At 39.0% G+C, this 18,393-nt stretch overlaps 1 protein-coding gene across 1 annotated transcript; it reads right to left on the reverse strand.

Moving 5' to 3' along the window:
• Positions 1-213: 213 nt before the first annotated feature.
• On the reverse strand, positions 214-10,638 carry LOC136240210 (leucine-rich repeat serine/threonine-protein kinase 2-like). Its single transcript, XM_066031128.1, has 2 exons — positions 10,180-10,638; positions 214-5,419 (listed from the first exon to the last, which is right to left on the reverse strand). The coding sequence occupies exons 1-2, from the start codon at positions 10,589-10,591 to the stop codon at positions 339-341; spliced, it is 5,493 nt and encodes a 1,830-aa protein (XP_065887200.1). The 5' UTR covers positions 10,592-10,638; the 3' UTR covers positions 214-338.
• Positions 10,639-18,393: the final 7,755 nt, after the last annotated feature.

The following is an 18,393-nucleotide window of genomic DNA, read 5'->3' on the forward strand; positions in this document are numbered from 1 at the left end:
CATGCAGATAACTCACTGGAACTTTTGAAGACAATTAACATACATGTATAATGGCTTAGAACAGTGGCAATATTGTATAATGAATGCTCTATTAGAGTATTGCGATGACTGTTTTATTAGAGTATATAATGATGACTGCTCTATTAGAGTATGTCGATCTTTTTACAATTCAAGTAGCTGAAAAGTGGTCCAGCCAATACTGGACCGACAGGACCGTGGGCTCCGGCCCTGTATGACTATACTTACCCAAATAAGATTAGATAATGTACACAATGCCACATATACACTTACACTACACAATGTATTACTATAGATGCATAGGACAGTTGGGTAACGTGTTATGTCTCATCAGGGATTATCATTCCACTGAGCACATTGTCAGAGCCAGATATAAGATCATAAACAAGAAGATCGCTACTATCCTCTTGCTTGGGTTGCTGCTTAGTTTTTTCATTAATGGGTTGGTGAACATTAGCCTGATGAATTTGATGGTGACTTTGGCTGGTTTCTTGTGGTGTACTTTCAATAGCAACTGTAGAAACGTGCATAAATGCATGACAACACTCTTTAGAGTCTGTAAAGCCAGTATCTGTCATGGTCTTCTCAAGCCTTGAATAATTCTGCCATGAGGACCCATCATTGAGATATTGTACCTGCTGCATGTACTTTGCTGGAAGTGCCTCCCATAAAACAACAACCACAGATGACTGGCTAGTTTTATCATCATGTGAACAGTCTGTTAATTCTTTAAACCTGTCATCAGGTTGGTACATTTTCCCCCCACTTATCATCATGCATTTCTCCTTCTGACAAGGACCAGGGTAGTTAGTAGCAGAGAGAAATCGTACAAAGCTTTGATAAGGTCTAAAATAAGTCAATACCTCTCCCACAGGGTTCATACTAAACACAAAGATGTGTCCACTTTCTAGGCCTATCCATACAGTATCAAGAGCAGTACACATGGCAGTGATTACTTGATATTTAGGATTATCTACGTGACACTTCTCCTTAGCTATGATGTTCATGTCAATATCACACAGATGTACACATCGCCGAGCATTCCATGATGACAATATCATGCCTCCAACATGAGAACTCCACACCTGATTACCATCATCAGACATGTTCATCTGTCCAATTAATGCATGTGTGATACTCGTCCTCTCCACCATACCGTCAATGTCAAGACTTTCAGGGTTTAGAAGAAGAATTCGGTTACCAGTGGATGCCCACAGCCAACCTCTAGTCACTACTAATCCATCAATGGGGTATTCTGATAAATATTTGCAGCGCCTTTTCAAGTCACTACTGACATGCGAGGGAAAAGCAAGGCAGTAACCCTCCATTGTACCCATATACACTAGCTCATCAGAATAGGCAATACGTGACACAAGGTTGTCTCCAGTTTTGATGTGGTGAACTAATTCTTTAGTGCTCTGGTTAAAAATACAAACTGCACCATATTCTAAACCAGCTTGTGATGCCAACCAAATATGATCCCCACATTGTTTTATGTCGTGTACTTGAATGTCTGTCACAAAATGGGTCTGCATTTTCATCATTGTGTTTGTATCAAAGACATCTAATTCAACTCCTTCTGATCCATAACAGCAAATCCATACCTCACTGGAAGCAGGTACTGGCCCAACTTCCTTATTAGCAGTTGGAGTAACAAAGCAGCCATTGCGAATGGAGTACTTGCTCTTGATTGGGACAACACTCATAATTAGTTGTAGTGCTGGGGTGCTTAGCCATTTAGTAATCTCTTGTGTACTTGGCCGATCATCTGCGTTCCCAGCAAAACACAATCTCATGATTTGTGTCATGTAGAACAAACCAGTCTGAGCTATGGGAACATCTCTTAGCAGTGGCCTTTGTCCTTGTGCTATAGCTGCTTCAATTTCTGATGGTCTAACATTGTGGAAAGGATGACGACGAGCCAACAACTGGTAGAGAAACATACCAAAGGAAAATATGTCTGCCCTGTGATCATATATTGTGTGATCATAATGGGAAACTTCAGGAGCAATAAAACCTTTAATACCATGGAAGCCTCGTGATCTTTTAGGATCATATTGAGTAGCAATGCTGAAATCAGTCACTTTACAGTTTATCAAATGATCTGGTGATAGTGACCATAACAGTACGTTGTCTGCCTTTAAATTACCAAAGATGATATTATTGTTGTGGAGAAACTGCAGAGCAGATACTACTTGAATAGCAATACGATAAAGAACTATTCTTGAAAAAGCTCTTTGTTCTTGTAGCAAAGGAGACTGCAGTGTTCCAAGAGGGGGGTTCTCTAGAACTAGCGACATTGTAGGGTGAATAGTTACTCCAACCATACATACAAGACATGGATGATGCAATTGTTGCAAAATTGTACTATCTGATCTTATCGCTTTGAATCTCTCTATGACATTTCTAGCAAGGTGAAGTTTTATAGCTACAGGAAGACCCCTGTACTCCCCACGATAAATTTCCCCAAATGCTCCAGCTCCTAATAAACTTTCTTTTTCTTTACTGTAAATAACTTTATTAGAGTCAAGATGAAACAGATGATCAAGATCAATGAACAACTGGTCAGGTACAAGATCAACTAATTGTACCTTGTGTGACAGACCACACTCTGTGGTCAACTTGTTATTGGCCACAAGAGGTAACAACTGGTCTACTCTGAATTCATACGGATTTGAAACATTTGCTCTGAGACATTCACAACAGGGAACCATTTGTTCAACTACTCCAGCTAGTCCAGGGTACCACTCAGTAATTAGTTGTTCTACAGTGTCAACTAAATGACTAAGTATTCTACGGCCCGCGATAGTGGATGAACATGTAATCAAAATGCCGTCCTTACTCTCATATGCGCTTCTCTCTGACAAAGATTCAATACAAAAACACAATCCATTTACATTGTAGAAAAGACCTGTACGCCAGAATACTAGTGTTACACTTTGAGACTTATTCATCGTATTTACGTCATTTGTTTGAATCGGTGTCATTAGCACTTCTTTATCATAGCCAGAAACCTCTCCCAAATTATTAGAGTTATTAACATTTGAAGTTGCACCAGATACAGTTATAGACTCCCCAAAATTATTATTGGTTTCATCCCATTCTTCACAAGGTGCTTGGTGATATAGCATGCTCCTCACTTTCTCAATACAGTTAATGACACGAGTAAGGAGATGACTCCAAAGACCTAGAGGTGTTGCAATCGGATGACTACCTCTTGAAACTGAAGAACAAAAATGTATAAAACGTTTGAAACAACTTTTATCATCTAGCAAATGTTCATTTACTATTGCAGGACAAATGTCAGGTAACAGTGAAGGTATAAGAATTCTTTTGTATTCTTTGTCTAGTGGTACAACAATTTCAAATCTGTCAAGCAGTGTAAGGGACTGGTGGAGAGGAAAACGCTTGTTTTTAAATAAAGAAATGCCATCAGTACTGAAGACACCTTGTTTAAGATCAAGGTTACTTTGTTTGACAGAGAAAACAGCAGACAAGAGATCACACAACCATTGAGGATCAACAAAATACAAATCATCAAGATGGTGTTTGTGATCATCATAATGTAGGAGCACACCAACTTGATGTAAAACTTTAGTAGCTGCACAAAGCTCCTCATCAGCATATATATCTAAAAGCCCAAGGTTTCTTACCATTCTCTTAATCTCTACACCATGCATGATAGGCTTATGTTCTCTATACTTTACTTTCTGGTGAATATTGGTAAGTTTGGCATCCAATTTGTGGTAACTAGATGGAAGTTTGGCACCTATCACATACTGACCATTTATCTTGTACTCCGAAGCAGCATTGTAAATGTCAACTTTTAACTGAGCCACATTCTCCATTTGACCTTGCAATCCAACCATGGTAATCTTGGCAACAACAAGATGCTGGTACTGTGCAGTGAGCTCTTGTACCTTTTGTAGAAGATGGTCGATCTTTCCTGCTTGACGATCTTCTTCTGACACTTTGTCAAGAAAAGTACCTACAATAATGACACAAGAATCTGGAGCTAATAGGGCAATATTGCTAAGCCAAGGCTTTAGGTCAGCTACTCCATCATCCCCTTCAGTAATATTCCATACCAACAGGTACAAGGATCGCTGTGACATCAAGTATTGGTGAATTGCATAGTATTTTTCTTGACCTGAAAAATCCCAAATGTTGAAGTTGAAGGTTATTCTGTAACGTGCTGGAGAATATTTCCACTCACTAATATCCACACCAACTGTCGGCTTGTTGCTAATTTCATGGTCTCCTAGTCGAGCAACAATTGTGGACTTGCCCACAGCTTGCTTACCAACAAGGATTAACCTCATATGAAAATAACCATGTGAGCTTTGCAATTGACCGTACAAATAATGGACACAATCAGTTGCAGTTATGCAAACTTTCCTAGGGGGATCATTTAAATTATCAAGACCATCCAAGTTAAGATTGGTAAGATATCTCAGTCGACCTAGTTCAGTTGGGAGCACACGTATCTTAGAGTTGTCAGCAAGGTTGAGTGTGGTGAGGCTCACAAATGAACACACACATTGAGGAACAGTGTAAAACTGATTGTTACTGATGTTCATTGACTGCAGGTTGATGGCCACTGCAGAATCTGGTACGCTTCTCAATTGGTTAAAGGACAAATCAAGCTTAAGCAAAGTCTCAGACCATTCTGGTACATCAGGAATTTCCACAATTTCATTGTGTGAAAGATTTAACTCCCTGATGCTGGGTAGCTCAAATAAACAATGAGGAATTTCACTTAATTTGTTCTGCTGCAAATCAAACTTTGTGCATTGCTTCAGATAACTACCCATCTCTGGTGGCAGAGAAGTAAACTGGTTACCAGATAAGTTTAGGTCTTTCACCCAGCAAATCCTGTGCAGCCAAGAGTTCTCAAGATTCACAAGACCTAGTCCAACCCACATCACACTACAATTCTCTCTATCAACACCAGTCCTGAATAAGAGCTCTTCTCTTGTTTTGTGTGCATTGAATTGTCGTGCTACCTCTATAGGCAGCATGGTCTTAACAGTTTGATTACGCACACAGCGCTGAATTTCAGAGAAGTTGTTGTCTACGTTTAGTAGCAGTAGTATAGTGTCTATCCCATCTACATTATCACCAAAAAGTTTTCGTACAAGAGTCAGGTCATTTTTCATAGCAGCTTTGTTAAGGAGAAGAGCTGCAGTCATGGAATGATTTTTTAGCTGATGACTCTTTTCTATAGCTCTATCAATGTTGGTTGCTCCACGTATGATCAATTTTGCAGCATTGCTTTGACTACCAGTCTCCACAGCCACCATTAGGGCACTGTTGATACAACCATCCTCTAACTGGCCAATAGGTGTCTTTAGTAGTGTATTGAGATCAGGACCATCATCCGTCACAGCGTTGATAATTGCTATACAACAAAATAAGTACTGTTACAAAAAGTGCAACACTGACTATTTCAACATTAATATCAAAAACCCACAGCAATCATTTCTGGGCTGCTTCTTTTAACATTTTGACCCTAAGTTTTACGACCACAACTTACGCCTTGGCGTTTTATTTTACCTTTCCTTTTCTACAGGAATAACAGTGATAATTATTGTTAATAAAAGGCAGCAATGAAAGTTTAATTTTATTTTGTAACTAGCATTGGTACCTTCCCTATCTGCAGGACCACATTTACAATAATATAATACATTGGTAATGACAAGCTATTAACTTGAAACATCACCACCACAACATGCACAGTGATGTCACTTTCAAAGTACATGAGTGTTGAAATGATGCGAGTATGCAAGTAAGATAATGTGTTTAACACATGTAGTATGTCTGTCTTATCAATAACTTAGTGACAAAATCACTAAGCAATAAACTTTGCAGTGAGATGGTAAGGATCTAACACTTATTCGAAATGGCTGTGGGCACACTATGGGTTGCTTACCACTTTCCTGAACTCTTTTAAGGCTTGTTATATAACAGTGCAATGGGAATGAATAGAGTACTAGGCATTAAAATATATATGCATTAGGGCACTTTTAGAAAACTGTACCATATTGTGTGTTGTATTGTATCAGTGACTACAAAGTTGCTACATACAGATACGTTCTTTCAGGCGTATCACCCATCACTACTACATATACATGAAAATTGCGTTATTGTAATGGTGTGACACACCAGATAGTTAGGAACCATGTCACACTGCTATTTGGGCATCTGGATTCAGTGGAATGGATTGGTGGAATGGATTGGTGGAATGGATTGGTGGAATGGATTGGTGGAATGGACTGGAATGGTGGAATGGAATGGTAATTAGGTAGTGGTCACCTTTTTATAAGACCACCTCTTTATAAAGACCACCTCTTTATAAAGACCACATTACTTTAATGCTTAAATTGCTGCTATCTAGAGTATATCCCATAGGATGTCTTACTGAACAGCTGTGTACCACATGCCTAGAAAGTCAGAGTGATATCTGATTTGTAATATAGCAATACCCCCCATGCGAAAACAGCTTGGCTATACAAAAACGATGTGTCCATGAAACTAAAAGTAACTGACAACTAAATGAGCTAATATCCAAGTTATGAATGTTAATACCAGTCACTTGGTCCTTTATTACTGACTTGTGCAGTTCCTAATTAATTCCCTGTAACTCTAATTGGCTAGTAATTTGGCCACATTTTATCTCCTCTACAATACTGAAAAAGGTAACAATTTACTAGCCAATTACCGTTAAAGGGAATTAATTAGGAATACAGTCAAACTGCACGAGTCAGTGATAAAGGATCAACGTTGTTTGTAAATTATAGAAAGTTGCCAGTAATAACATTCATTTCTTAGCCTCACCAGATATTAGCTCCTTTAGCTGTTTAGTTTCACGGACACATCTATTTTTGTACAGTTATATGGGGTTATTATTGTATCATACGTAAATCACTCACTCTGGCTTTCTAGGCATAACACATGGTGCACAATTCATCAATAAGACCATCCTATCAGAATACACTATAAAACCACAATTTAGACATTCGAGTTATAAAGAGATGATCTTTATAAAGAGGTGACCACAAAGTAAAATTACTTAATTACCGTTCCATTCCACCATTCCACTGAATCCAGACGTCCCTGCCAATCATGAGACGCCCCCTGCCATTCTACGGTGTGTTACAGTTTAACACATAGCAGAAAATTCCAGTGGTTACTGATAATGAAGTATAGAACAAACAATTCCTATGACCAGACATAACCAATACCTTTAGCCTACCTGCTATATCAGCAGACAGGAAACCTCATATGAACTAAAGCCATTTAGTTATGAAAACTATGTGAAGGAGGGAATCTTTGATGCTTGACTATAATTGCTATGATAGGGTTGCAACACATGGTAGTGAAAATTCCTGAGTTATTTTGTGATAGCTGGTAGAATAGTATGCAACCATTCTTACATGTACACAAACATTGTTACCATTAAGTTGTTGACAACTTGCCAGCAAAGTAGATTTTTATAGTACAAGCCTCATTAATGTGCTCAAACTAGAAATTGAAGATGCAATCAATGTTGTGCTAGTTTTCTAGACACCCTAGCTAAGTATAGACAGAATTAACCAACCATCTATGAAGTTTAGTTTATCAATGTGAAACTGCGCGGATCAGGAGTGCTGTATTTTTTGTACACACAAGCATAAGCAGTGCTTTTAAGTGTTTTATTGTACTTCCTGGTTGTCTTGCTTGGAGCAATTTTCTTGAGTACCTGAATCACTTCAATTTTCAGTGATCAGACTATCAGTAAGTTGTCATATAATCTATTTGTAGTTGTAGAACGAACTGGTAGGATTAGCTTGGCTAGTTTTAGTCTTTAACAGTGTCACGCACGTGATCAATCGTGCTGCCTTGAGTGGGGTTGTTTTCGTAACATTCCTTATATAACTGCGCTGCATAACTGTACTGTATTTTCCCAACTATCCACATAACTGTACAGCACACGTCGGCACTTTGATCCTCCCACACAAAGTACAATAAGCATTCTAAAGCACTGCATAGATGTGACCGTCTCAACAAATTCTGCCTAGTTTGCACAACTTCTAAATTTTTATTTTCTCAGCATTATCTCTAGTGTCCAAGGAATGGATCACCAAAATTTCAGCCTATGGTGGTGAGCAAATTTAGGAATTATAGTACTAGACAGTAGGAAGAGCAAGGAATTTATTTGTACAGTGACTATACTGAAAGTAAACTACAGCTGCTTACATTTGCAGTCATACCTTCTGTTTGTATTAGTCTACAGAGATTTGGCTTAAACTGTTCGCCGTGGATTGGCAAATCAACCAAGATATAGTTTTAGTCCTGTAGTCACTTGCACATATACATATGAAGGTGGATATATTGGAAGAAATGATGATGATCTTGTTCACCGTATGTGACACTCATACCGTTTGAGCTACTGAATACACTATCACCACCATGCTACAACTGTTGGCACTGCTCTCCATATATTCACAAAGGCTGAAAATGCTAGAATATTTACAAAAACATGTACCAAACTATTTGAACTATACTGGTGCATGGTACAACAATCTATTGAGATACTATTCAAACCAGCAGGTGGGTAGGCAGCACAAAACTAGGTGGCTAACAATACTTACGAGTCCATAACTGAAGCGTAAAGATCCTGGTTCCAGTGCCAAGCACTGGAACAATGAAATTCTATACATATCCTACAACAATATCCCCTGCCACTACTGGTACACATGTTTCATAAGTATTCTAATAAATCAGTGCATCATAATTTGTAAGGAAGAGCAGTACCAGCAGTTATAAATAGTTGAAATAGCTGGTGCTGACCAAGTTTAATGGAACTGAAACTCCTACATACTTTGGTAAAGTTTTTTCTTGCCACAGCTATTTATACACATTATTGGAGTACCACCCACACAGTCTGACCACTAATGAGTTTAAAGAAACCATACACTGCACCACCACAGGAAGCCACAGTACAAACTATGAATTAATTTGCAAGCTTACTACTCAGCAATGAATAACCTGAAACATTCTGGCATTGTCACTCTTTGATTTATGTAATTAATTGACAGTGCATTAGTAGACCACCAAGACAGTAATATTGCCAATGTTTGAAAAGCCTTAGCATTTCCATGATTGTTATGTAAAAACAATAATAACATACAGTACTGCCCAAACGCAATGTCATGAGCAACAATTGTGCACGATTAAAAAGTTTGCTTGAAAGGGGGCAGGGCAGCCATTTTGTTTACGAGTCAACTAGAAGGATGAATACTCGCAAACGAAATGGCTGTCACACACCCTTTTTTGAGTTAGTTTTTTAATTGTACGCAATTAGTGTTTGCAACATTACGTTTGGGTGGTACCATACCCATTTGGTTGGTATCTGATTTGTAAACATGATGCCCAAAAGCCACAGGCCTGAGGGTGGAGTGTTTACGAATCAGGTACAAACCTCCTGGGTATGTCATAACTATAACATGTATTTATTTATGTATTGCTTTTGTCTGATAGCAACTTGCAATAGAGCCAACAGCCAAAAAAAAGTATGCATACAACATACAATCACATGTACAACTTACACCTTATTTATATGCTAACATAACTAGAACTAAGGTTACATATACACCCTTTTCAGGTGAGCTGCTGCCATAGCAACATTCCCCATCTTGGAGTACAACCCGTTTTGCAACCCTAGTAGCGTTGCTTTCTATAAGAGTAAAACAATACCCAGGAAGTAGAGCTGCTTCTTCTGCATTCCATAGCAAAGGTTTACCTGGTTAAACGTACACTTTCCCCCACGCTACCAGGGTTTCAAAACGGGTTGTACTCCAAAATGGTGGATGTTGCTACGGCAGCAGCTTACCTAAAAAGGGTCTATAGTGGGTGTGCCTATCAATTGTATAATACCCCAGGTCTGATGGGGATGCATTGCATGAACTTGTCTCCATTGCTAGGGAGTACACTATAGGTGTTTGCAACACTAAAACTGTCTCCTGGGGTGGCCAATTTGACATGTAATTTTTGTAGAATAAAGTCTTGACAACTGGGGTAGGTGGGGCCATACCCCAGGTACCTAAATAATATCTATGCCTATGGTGGGCTGAGGGTGTGGCATATCATAATAGGTACATAATCACTACACATACTTACCAGCACTTTTCAGTATTTTCACTACAGCATGCTGTTTGTTCAGTGAGGCCTCTGCTTCACCTAAAGGTGTCCTCCCCTGTCCATCAATTTTGGCAATGTCTGCGCCATTTGCTAACAGTACTCGTACACAATCTACGTGACCAGCGGACGCTGCCAAATGCAATGGAGTTGAACAGTTGGCAAGACTGCGACAGTTCACATCAGCACCGTGCTTGAGTAGCAGTTCTGCTATCTTCGCGTGACCATTCCTCACTGCTTCATGCAATGGTTTCAAATCTTCCGCATTACTGTGTAGCTGGGAAGCGCGATCTTCACAAGTTTTAATGAAGCGTTCGATTGTTTTATACCGACCATCTCTGCACAGCTTATTAAGGGTAACTTTGTCCTGATGAGTTGATCCACTTTTGGACATCGCCTCGACTACTCGACTTTATCGCACCAGATCAACATCGCTGGATAAGGTAAGTGCGGGTAATTCCGGACAGCGGCTAATTCCGGACACTTAGATCGTTCTCAACAATGGTAGAATCCTTGGGCCTATAATTTGGCATGCTAATGCAGTGTCCTATGGCCTATCTACAAACCAAAATTGAAGCGAATCCGTTATTCCACCTTGAAGTTTGACAAGTATTTGTAGCAAAATCACGGGTAGTTTTGTTCAAAAACTTTGAAAATGTTTATCTAACCATGCAGCCCAAGCTCCTATTTTCGATTTTCAGAGACTTATATGAAGGTCATACCCTCGGCTAATTGCATACTAAAAATCATAAGAATCCATGCAGCACAGGCGAAGTGGTAGTCGATTTTTCAGCAGCTGCTCGGTTGAAATACAAAGAAAATATTCGCGAATTACATAAACTTTTTAAAATACTCACTACTGCTTTCTCCCAAAAGGTATGAACTTTCTACTTGATTTATAAGCTGCAGATGAGTTGTACTTTAGTCTCCATACTTCAAAGAGGATTGTTATAACCTGTGGAAGGCGCTACTTGCTTGTTATTCGAAGTTTCCGGAATTAGGCGCATGTTGCATTTTTACACGCTGTTAAATTTTGGCTCATAACTCCTCAGCAGTTGATTGTATCGAAACGAAATTTGTACTGCAGATGCACGTTCCCATATACGCCATTCTTCATGACAATTAGGCGCCTATTAAATCAATTATGTCACTACAAATTTACTAGATGCTTGCTCTGGGTCAAGGACAAATTACTGGGCTAAAGGTGTTGATACATGTGCTAGATACTCGCCTAGATATCAAGCTATAGCTAGCTAGCTATAGTGAAGCTACATAGCCTAGCTACTCCATTGTGTTATACGTACATCCCTAGAAATTTGCACACCTGTCAATTACAATCAATTACAGCCTTGCAAAAATTTATACTCATGCAAGTGTCATATGCAACAAAGCATTACAAACTTATAAGGTTTTGCTGATTTTTAAACATACCATGTACAGTGTGTAGCATACTGTGGCAAAGTTAATGGTTCTTCTGCCATCTTAAGATAAGCATCTAAATAAACAATAACTGGCTAGTTCTAGCTATAGCTATGCATTACAACAGTTCAATGAGGCTAGGAGAGAAAGTTTATCAGACGAATATTCATTCACTGCCAACCTATACAAATGTATAGATTACAGGTGCATGCCATTACGTCTTGTAGACATTGATAGAGGAGTACACAACAAGTGCATGGGAGCCCTAGCTGTGCTAGCTCAAAGGGTGTAACACATTTCGTGTGGAAAGCAAGAGTACAAATACCTTTATGAGCTCCATAACTACCATATAAAAACTTTAAAGTCATGCACATACATACATACATACATAACATAGTCATGTAGTTTATACTCCAATTCAGTTTACAAACCATAAAACCTTAACTGAAAGTATACAATTTATCTATATACACTTATGTACATTAAAATGTTACTTGGCTCTAGCAAACATTGGGAACACAGTGTCCAGTCCTTTTCGATAATTGTATTGTTCAATTTGATGACGGGTCTTACCATCAACACTTCAAACATCATACAGTGACATGTTACAACTGATTGTCATAAGACATAACTGGCGAAGTGAAGGGACTCCTGTATCTCGATCTCGCATTTGCTACACAGAGTTGACTTTCGAATCATAACTCAGTGGTTTGTAATCCAATTCTTCTATACTACTGCAAGGACTTTCTATGAAGATTATTCCAGCTATACACCGATTTTCAGCTCATTGATCTTAGCGGTTTGCCTAGTAGGCGTAAAAAATAATACTTTTTTATTACTAAAAATCGATCACGTAATTGTGACACAAGTTGGGTTTTGTGTCATATCTCCGTGGTCTTAATCTCGATTCCTTTCAAACCACCAAAAGGCACTCCTACGATGGTTACTCCATCTACATAGCAATTTTCAACTCATTCCATGAAGCGGTTTACCCTGTAGGCGTGACAACAAATCGATCTTGTTTTACGCGAATAATCGGTCATAACTCCTGAACCATTCATCGGATTTGCACCAAATTTGATGCTAGGATTCGCCTTTAGACTCCCTTTCTGTGTGCCAAATTTCAAGGCGATCGGAGCACGCGTTTGCGTTTTATTGCAATTTTTGCAAGTGTGCGAAAAGACGAAGAAAAAAAACGAAACTTTGGCTGCTCATATCTCGGAAATGGCTTGAGTGATTTCCTTCAAATTTGGAATGTAGACTCCCCTAGCTGGCGGGCAACTCTGCAGCAAATTTGGTCTCAATCGGATAAGCTATCACCGAGATACAAAAGTGTGAAAATGACGTTTTCTTTCTTCCTATCAATATACTCACGGTGTGGCGCGCCGGCTTCTTGGGCCGCACGACACACTATCGTGTGTCTTGATAAACACTTAAACTTAAACAGTGGGCAGAGAGGCAAACTCTGCCCAGTCCTGGGATGATGGTATTGTTGCCATTACAGAAACAGCATTGCCACGTTGAACATCAATGGCAACCTTCTGAATCAACTATATACTTATTAGCTACTAGCTACGTACTTAACTTAACCAATGTCAAAGTCAGGAAATTCGTCCTCAGCAGTAAGCGAATACTGGCGGAGTATCATTTTCGCATTGTACCTCCACAAAGTCACAGACAGTTGCTGGAGAAGTTGGCGCCTAGCAAACTTTCGAGGTAATTGGATAAGGCCACTCCAAATAAATTTTCTGTTTCCCGTCCACCGCCCTCATCTAGTTACCGTAAGCTCTAAATATTCCGTATTATTCCGGTTATTCTTGCATTATTATTCCGGTTATTCTTGCATTATTATTCCGGTTATTCTTGCATACTGATAGGCTCAGTAAAGCAATCTTGAAACAGTGTCAGCTCATGTGTCAGCAGTGCTATCAAGTCGACACAAATTTCATATTTCATGTGCCACTTTTGCAACTTGAAAAGGAAGGTACAAGCTTAAGCATGCATTTATGCAGCCTTTTAGGTTGTGTCAGCAAATAATGGCTTGAAAAGTTTCCAGCAGGGGCGGTGGAGCAGGCCAAAAAGTGAGGGGGCCAGGCCAGCTGTAAGTTGAAGACCAAAAAGAAAAAAAAAGGTCACAGCCTGCTGACAATAGCTGCTCTCCACCAATTACATCTCCTTATTTATAACTACACATACGTAGCTAAGGAATTTGCTACACTGCTTCTCTGAATACTGTGACTACTCTATTAGAATATTCTGATCCTGACTGTTCTATTAGAGTATCTCGATCTTTTCTTGCAAACAGTGTCCAAAAAGTGGGGGGGGGGGGGGGGGGGGGGCATGGCCCCCCTGGCCCCCCCGTCCCCACCGCCTATGGTTTCCAGTCTTATAATGAAATAATGGAAAATCAAATGGACCGCCCGCCCGCGTGCAAATATGCTTGAGTCCAGGACGGGAAACAGAGAATTTATTTGGAGTGGCCCTAAACACCTTCTTGGGCCGCACGACACACTATCATCATGTGTCTTGATGTACATAGCTTGCAGGCTACACTGCTCCTCTACGACTACTGTGACTGCTCTATTAGAGTATCTCGATCTTGACTGCATGCTCCGGCTATTAGAGTATCTCGAGTAAGAGAGGCTCTTTCAGAAGAAGGTTCCATGGAACCCTTTGAACCCCCCTGGATCCGCCCCTGGGCACACTATCGTGTGTCTTGATATAATTAGTGGCTAAATGCATTGCCATAGCAGAATGGAATGACATACAAACTAACAAAGGGCCAGGTGTTTTTAACCAACCCTATCTGGTGGTCAGCTACAAAGAACCCACTCTATAGAGAGTTCAGCTAGAAACAAGTTACCCTATAGAGAGATCAGCTAGAAACAAGTCATCCTGTAGAGAACTCAGCTACAAACAAATCACTCTGTAGGGATTTCAGCTACAAACAGATCATCCTGTAATACAGTAGTTCAGCTATAGATACAAATCACCCTGCAGTAGGAGAAGTCACCTTGTCAGTAGAGAGACCAGCTAGAAACAAGTCACCTTGTAGAGACCAGCTACAAACAAATCACCCTGTGAAGAATTCAGTTACAAGCAAATCACCCTGTAGAGAGTTCAACTACAAACAAATCACACTGTAGAGAGATCAGCAGAAACAAATCACCCTGTAGAGAGTTCAGCTACAAACAAATCACCCTGTAAAGAGATCAGCTAGAAACAATTCACCCTCTAGAGAGAATCCTGTGTAGAGTTCAGTTACAAGCAAATCGCCCTGTATAGAGTTCAGCTACATTTCAAATCCCCCTTAGTAGAGAGATCAGCTGTGAACAAGCTATCCAGTAGGAATAACAGACATGTAATAAATATATGTATATAATTTGTGTAATTTCTGATAAAATCAAAAACAGTTGAAGTATTAAAAATCTGCTTTGTCTTTTTATTCTTCCTGTGGTAAAGAAAAAGGATAGGTTAAAAATAAAAAAGCCCCAAAGCTGGCCTATGGCCGGCTGTGGGATATACAAACACAAAAAGAAGTGATATCTAATCAAAAACAGCCAAGTTGTAAAAAAAAGCTGCAGCCCCTAAAAAGCCATGGTGAAAAAAGATGTGAAATCCAAGGTGGCGGCCAAGAAATGGCTGTGATGATAGGTTAACGGTAAAAATTTTAATAACAACAATTCAGGTGAATTTGGTGCTGCAAACACAAATTCACCTGAATTGTTGTTACTAAAACTTTTACCATTAACCTACCATCAAAGCCATTTCTTGGCCGCCACCTTGAATTTCACATCTTTTTTCACCATGGCTTTTTAGGGGCCACAGCTTTTTTTACAGCTTGGCTGTTTTTGATTAGATTAAAATTAATGGCATGGCTTTGTACTACAAGTCAGTAACATAATACAGATATGTAATTCTGGGACCCATAGGGTTTAATATCGTATATATATTCCCTTTTAATGAAGTTCACTCTGACACCTAGTTATGTTTTTAAGATACTTAGGAAATTCTATAGAAAAAATGTCAAGTTAAATAAAGAAAATGTCTACATAAAGGTATAAGCACAAGGGAATAACTACAGTGTGTCTTAAAGTTTCAAAGTCTTACTATAATTTTTCAAAAAAATATTTGAAAGGGTAAAAATTTCAAGTGCAGAACTGCAAACCTGAATTTTAGTGCATCAATAAACCTCCGCCCAGCCATGAACATAAATTATTAAGGCTCATCTCACTGTCAGATAATTATATTGATGCTTTTGCTACCTACACTGTTAAAATTTTGGTTTAGTCATAACACTTTTTAGGGTGTCCACTTGCATATTTAAATGTAAATTCCTTCAGGCATTAAAATGGTGCTGAAAAGGTGTTGTGATGACACCCACAGGGTGTTACAGAGGTGTTGTAATATGTGTAAAACCAGGATGTGAAGGTGTTACAAGGGGTGTAAATCCAGAGTGTTAGGGTGCTATAAGATGTATAGTGTTATGGTGCAGACTAGGCATTTATTTTAATATCCAAAGGGGACGGAGCCACTTTCTTTCCTTTGATGGTTTATTCAGGAAACGTCTGTGACCTGTGAAATACAGTAATTCAACAGGATTAGAAATACACTTACTTATTGCTTTTTACACTTTATTTAAGTTTCCCAATGTAAGTTGCCCAAGTTAAATTGCCCTTGTAAGATGCCCAAGTTAAATATTGGTCATCATTTAACTTCGAATTCATTTCAGATAACTGGTGTTTCATCCACAAGTGGCAGATGATTGCACTGGAAGGCTTGCTATGAAGGATCATATGAAGTGTGTGCAGCGGTACTCTGTTACAAGTGTATCTTGTCACCTATTGTATTTAGGTGAAGAAACAAGAAGCAGAAAGACTATGTTACAGTCATGAGCTAAGAATTCCTGTGGTACAGTACATCTTGACACCAACTCAGCCTCAACTATATACAGATACCCGTGATGGTGAGTGGAGCCAACAAAAAGCTTTCATATAATTATTTAACAGCAGGATTACCACCTTCTCAGGGTAATTTAAAATACCACACAAACATACAGCTACATATTTAATGTTACAACAGAATCTATTAACCAGCCTGAAATGCTTCATCATACATCATCGATATAATTATTATTCAGTAGAAGCAAACAAATTGTTACAACATCTATCTATTCTACTACCAGTGTGGAAGCCAGTAACACAAATGGTTGGGTTTGATATTGATTACATAGAGTACAATGTACCTTCAAGTTGGGGAGAGAAAGCTTATCGAGCACTTCTAATGGATGCAGAAGGAAGGTCACAATGGTGGTTTTATTACTGGCATTGTGTAAAGCTACAAAGATTAGTGACTGTAAGAGTATCACTAATGCTGATGGTATATGCTGACCAGTACTAGAACAAACTTTCTGAACAGTCCATTGTGTGCTCATGATAATTATATAGGTCCTACTGTAGATTGTAAATCATGATTAACAAAAAAAAATTGTATTCACGGATCTCACCTTCTTACTAGTGTACCAGTATTATAATAGCTGGCATGCGTAACAGTATATGCATGGTCAGTACACAGCAAAATTATATGTACACAGCCACACACACACACACACACACACATCTTCAACATCCTCCTCCATGCACTTGAAAGGAACAGCGTATGACCAGGGCCGGAGCCCAGAGATTTTGAGTGGTCCAGCCATTTATGGACTGCAATGGAGGTCATAGTCATGTATACAACTTTTTTATTGATCAGATGTGATTTTAGATTATCTGTTTTCATGTGATACTTAATTCAACTGCATGTGATAATTACACACAGCATGCCAAGCTAGGAAGGTCTGGGGGGGGGGGGGGTATGCTCCCCAGGGAAATTTTTGAAAATAGATGCTCTGAAATGGCATCTAGAAACTATTGTACTTGCAAAGCCTCTTTCTCCTTTTTGTTAACATCAAGGATAATTTTGTACTAGAATACCATTTCATATAATTTTCCTTTCACAAGTTTAGTGATAGCTTAGTTCTTTGAGATACAGAAGCCATTGAGACTGTAATTGCTACTGCATGTAGCTCAATGCAATGCCATGTAGATGACTTACTGGAGCTTTTGAGTGATTTGAAGACAATTAATATACATGTATGATGTATAATGGCATAGACTAAGTAGAACAGTGACTATATTGTATACCGATCGCTCTATTAGAGTATTGTGGTGACTGTTCTATTAGAATATATCATGATGACTGCTCTATTAGAGTATGTCTATCTTTTTACAATTCAAGTAGCTGAAAAGTGGTCCGGTTAATATCAGATCAGCCAGACTGTGGGTTCCGGCCCTGTATGACTATACTTACCTAAATAAGATTAGATAATGCACACAATGCCACATATACACTTACACTACATAGTGTGTTACTATAGATGAATAGGACAGTTGGTAACATGTTATTTCTGATCAGGGATTATCATTCCACTGAGCACATTGTCAGAGTCAGATATAAGATCATAAACAAGAAGATCACTACTATCCTCTTGCTTGGGTTGCTGCTTAGTTTTCTCATTACTGGGTTGGTGAACATTAGCCTGATGAATTTGATGGTAACTTGGGCTGGTTTCTTGCGGTTTGCTTTCAATAGCAACTGTAGACTCTTGCATAAATGCGTGACAACACTTTTTAGAGTCTGTAAAGCCAGTATCTGTCATGGCCTTCTCAAGCCTTGAATAATTCTGCCATGAGGACCCATCATTGAGATATTGTACTTGCTGTATGAACTTTGCTG

Source organism: Dysidea avara, chromosome 12, assembly GCF_963678975.1.
Source record: "Dysidea avara chromosome 12, odDysAvar1.4, whole genome shotgun sequence".
NCBI classification, from domain to species: Eukaryota; Metazoa; Porifera; class Demospongiae; order Dictyoceratida; family Dysideidae; genus Dysidea; species Dysidea avara.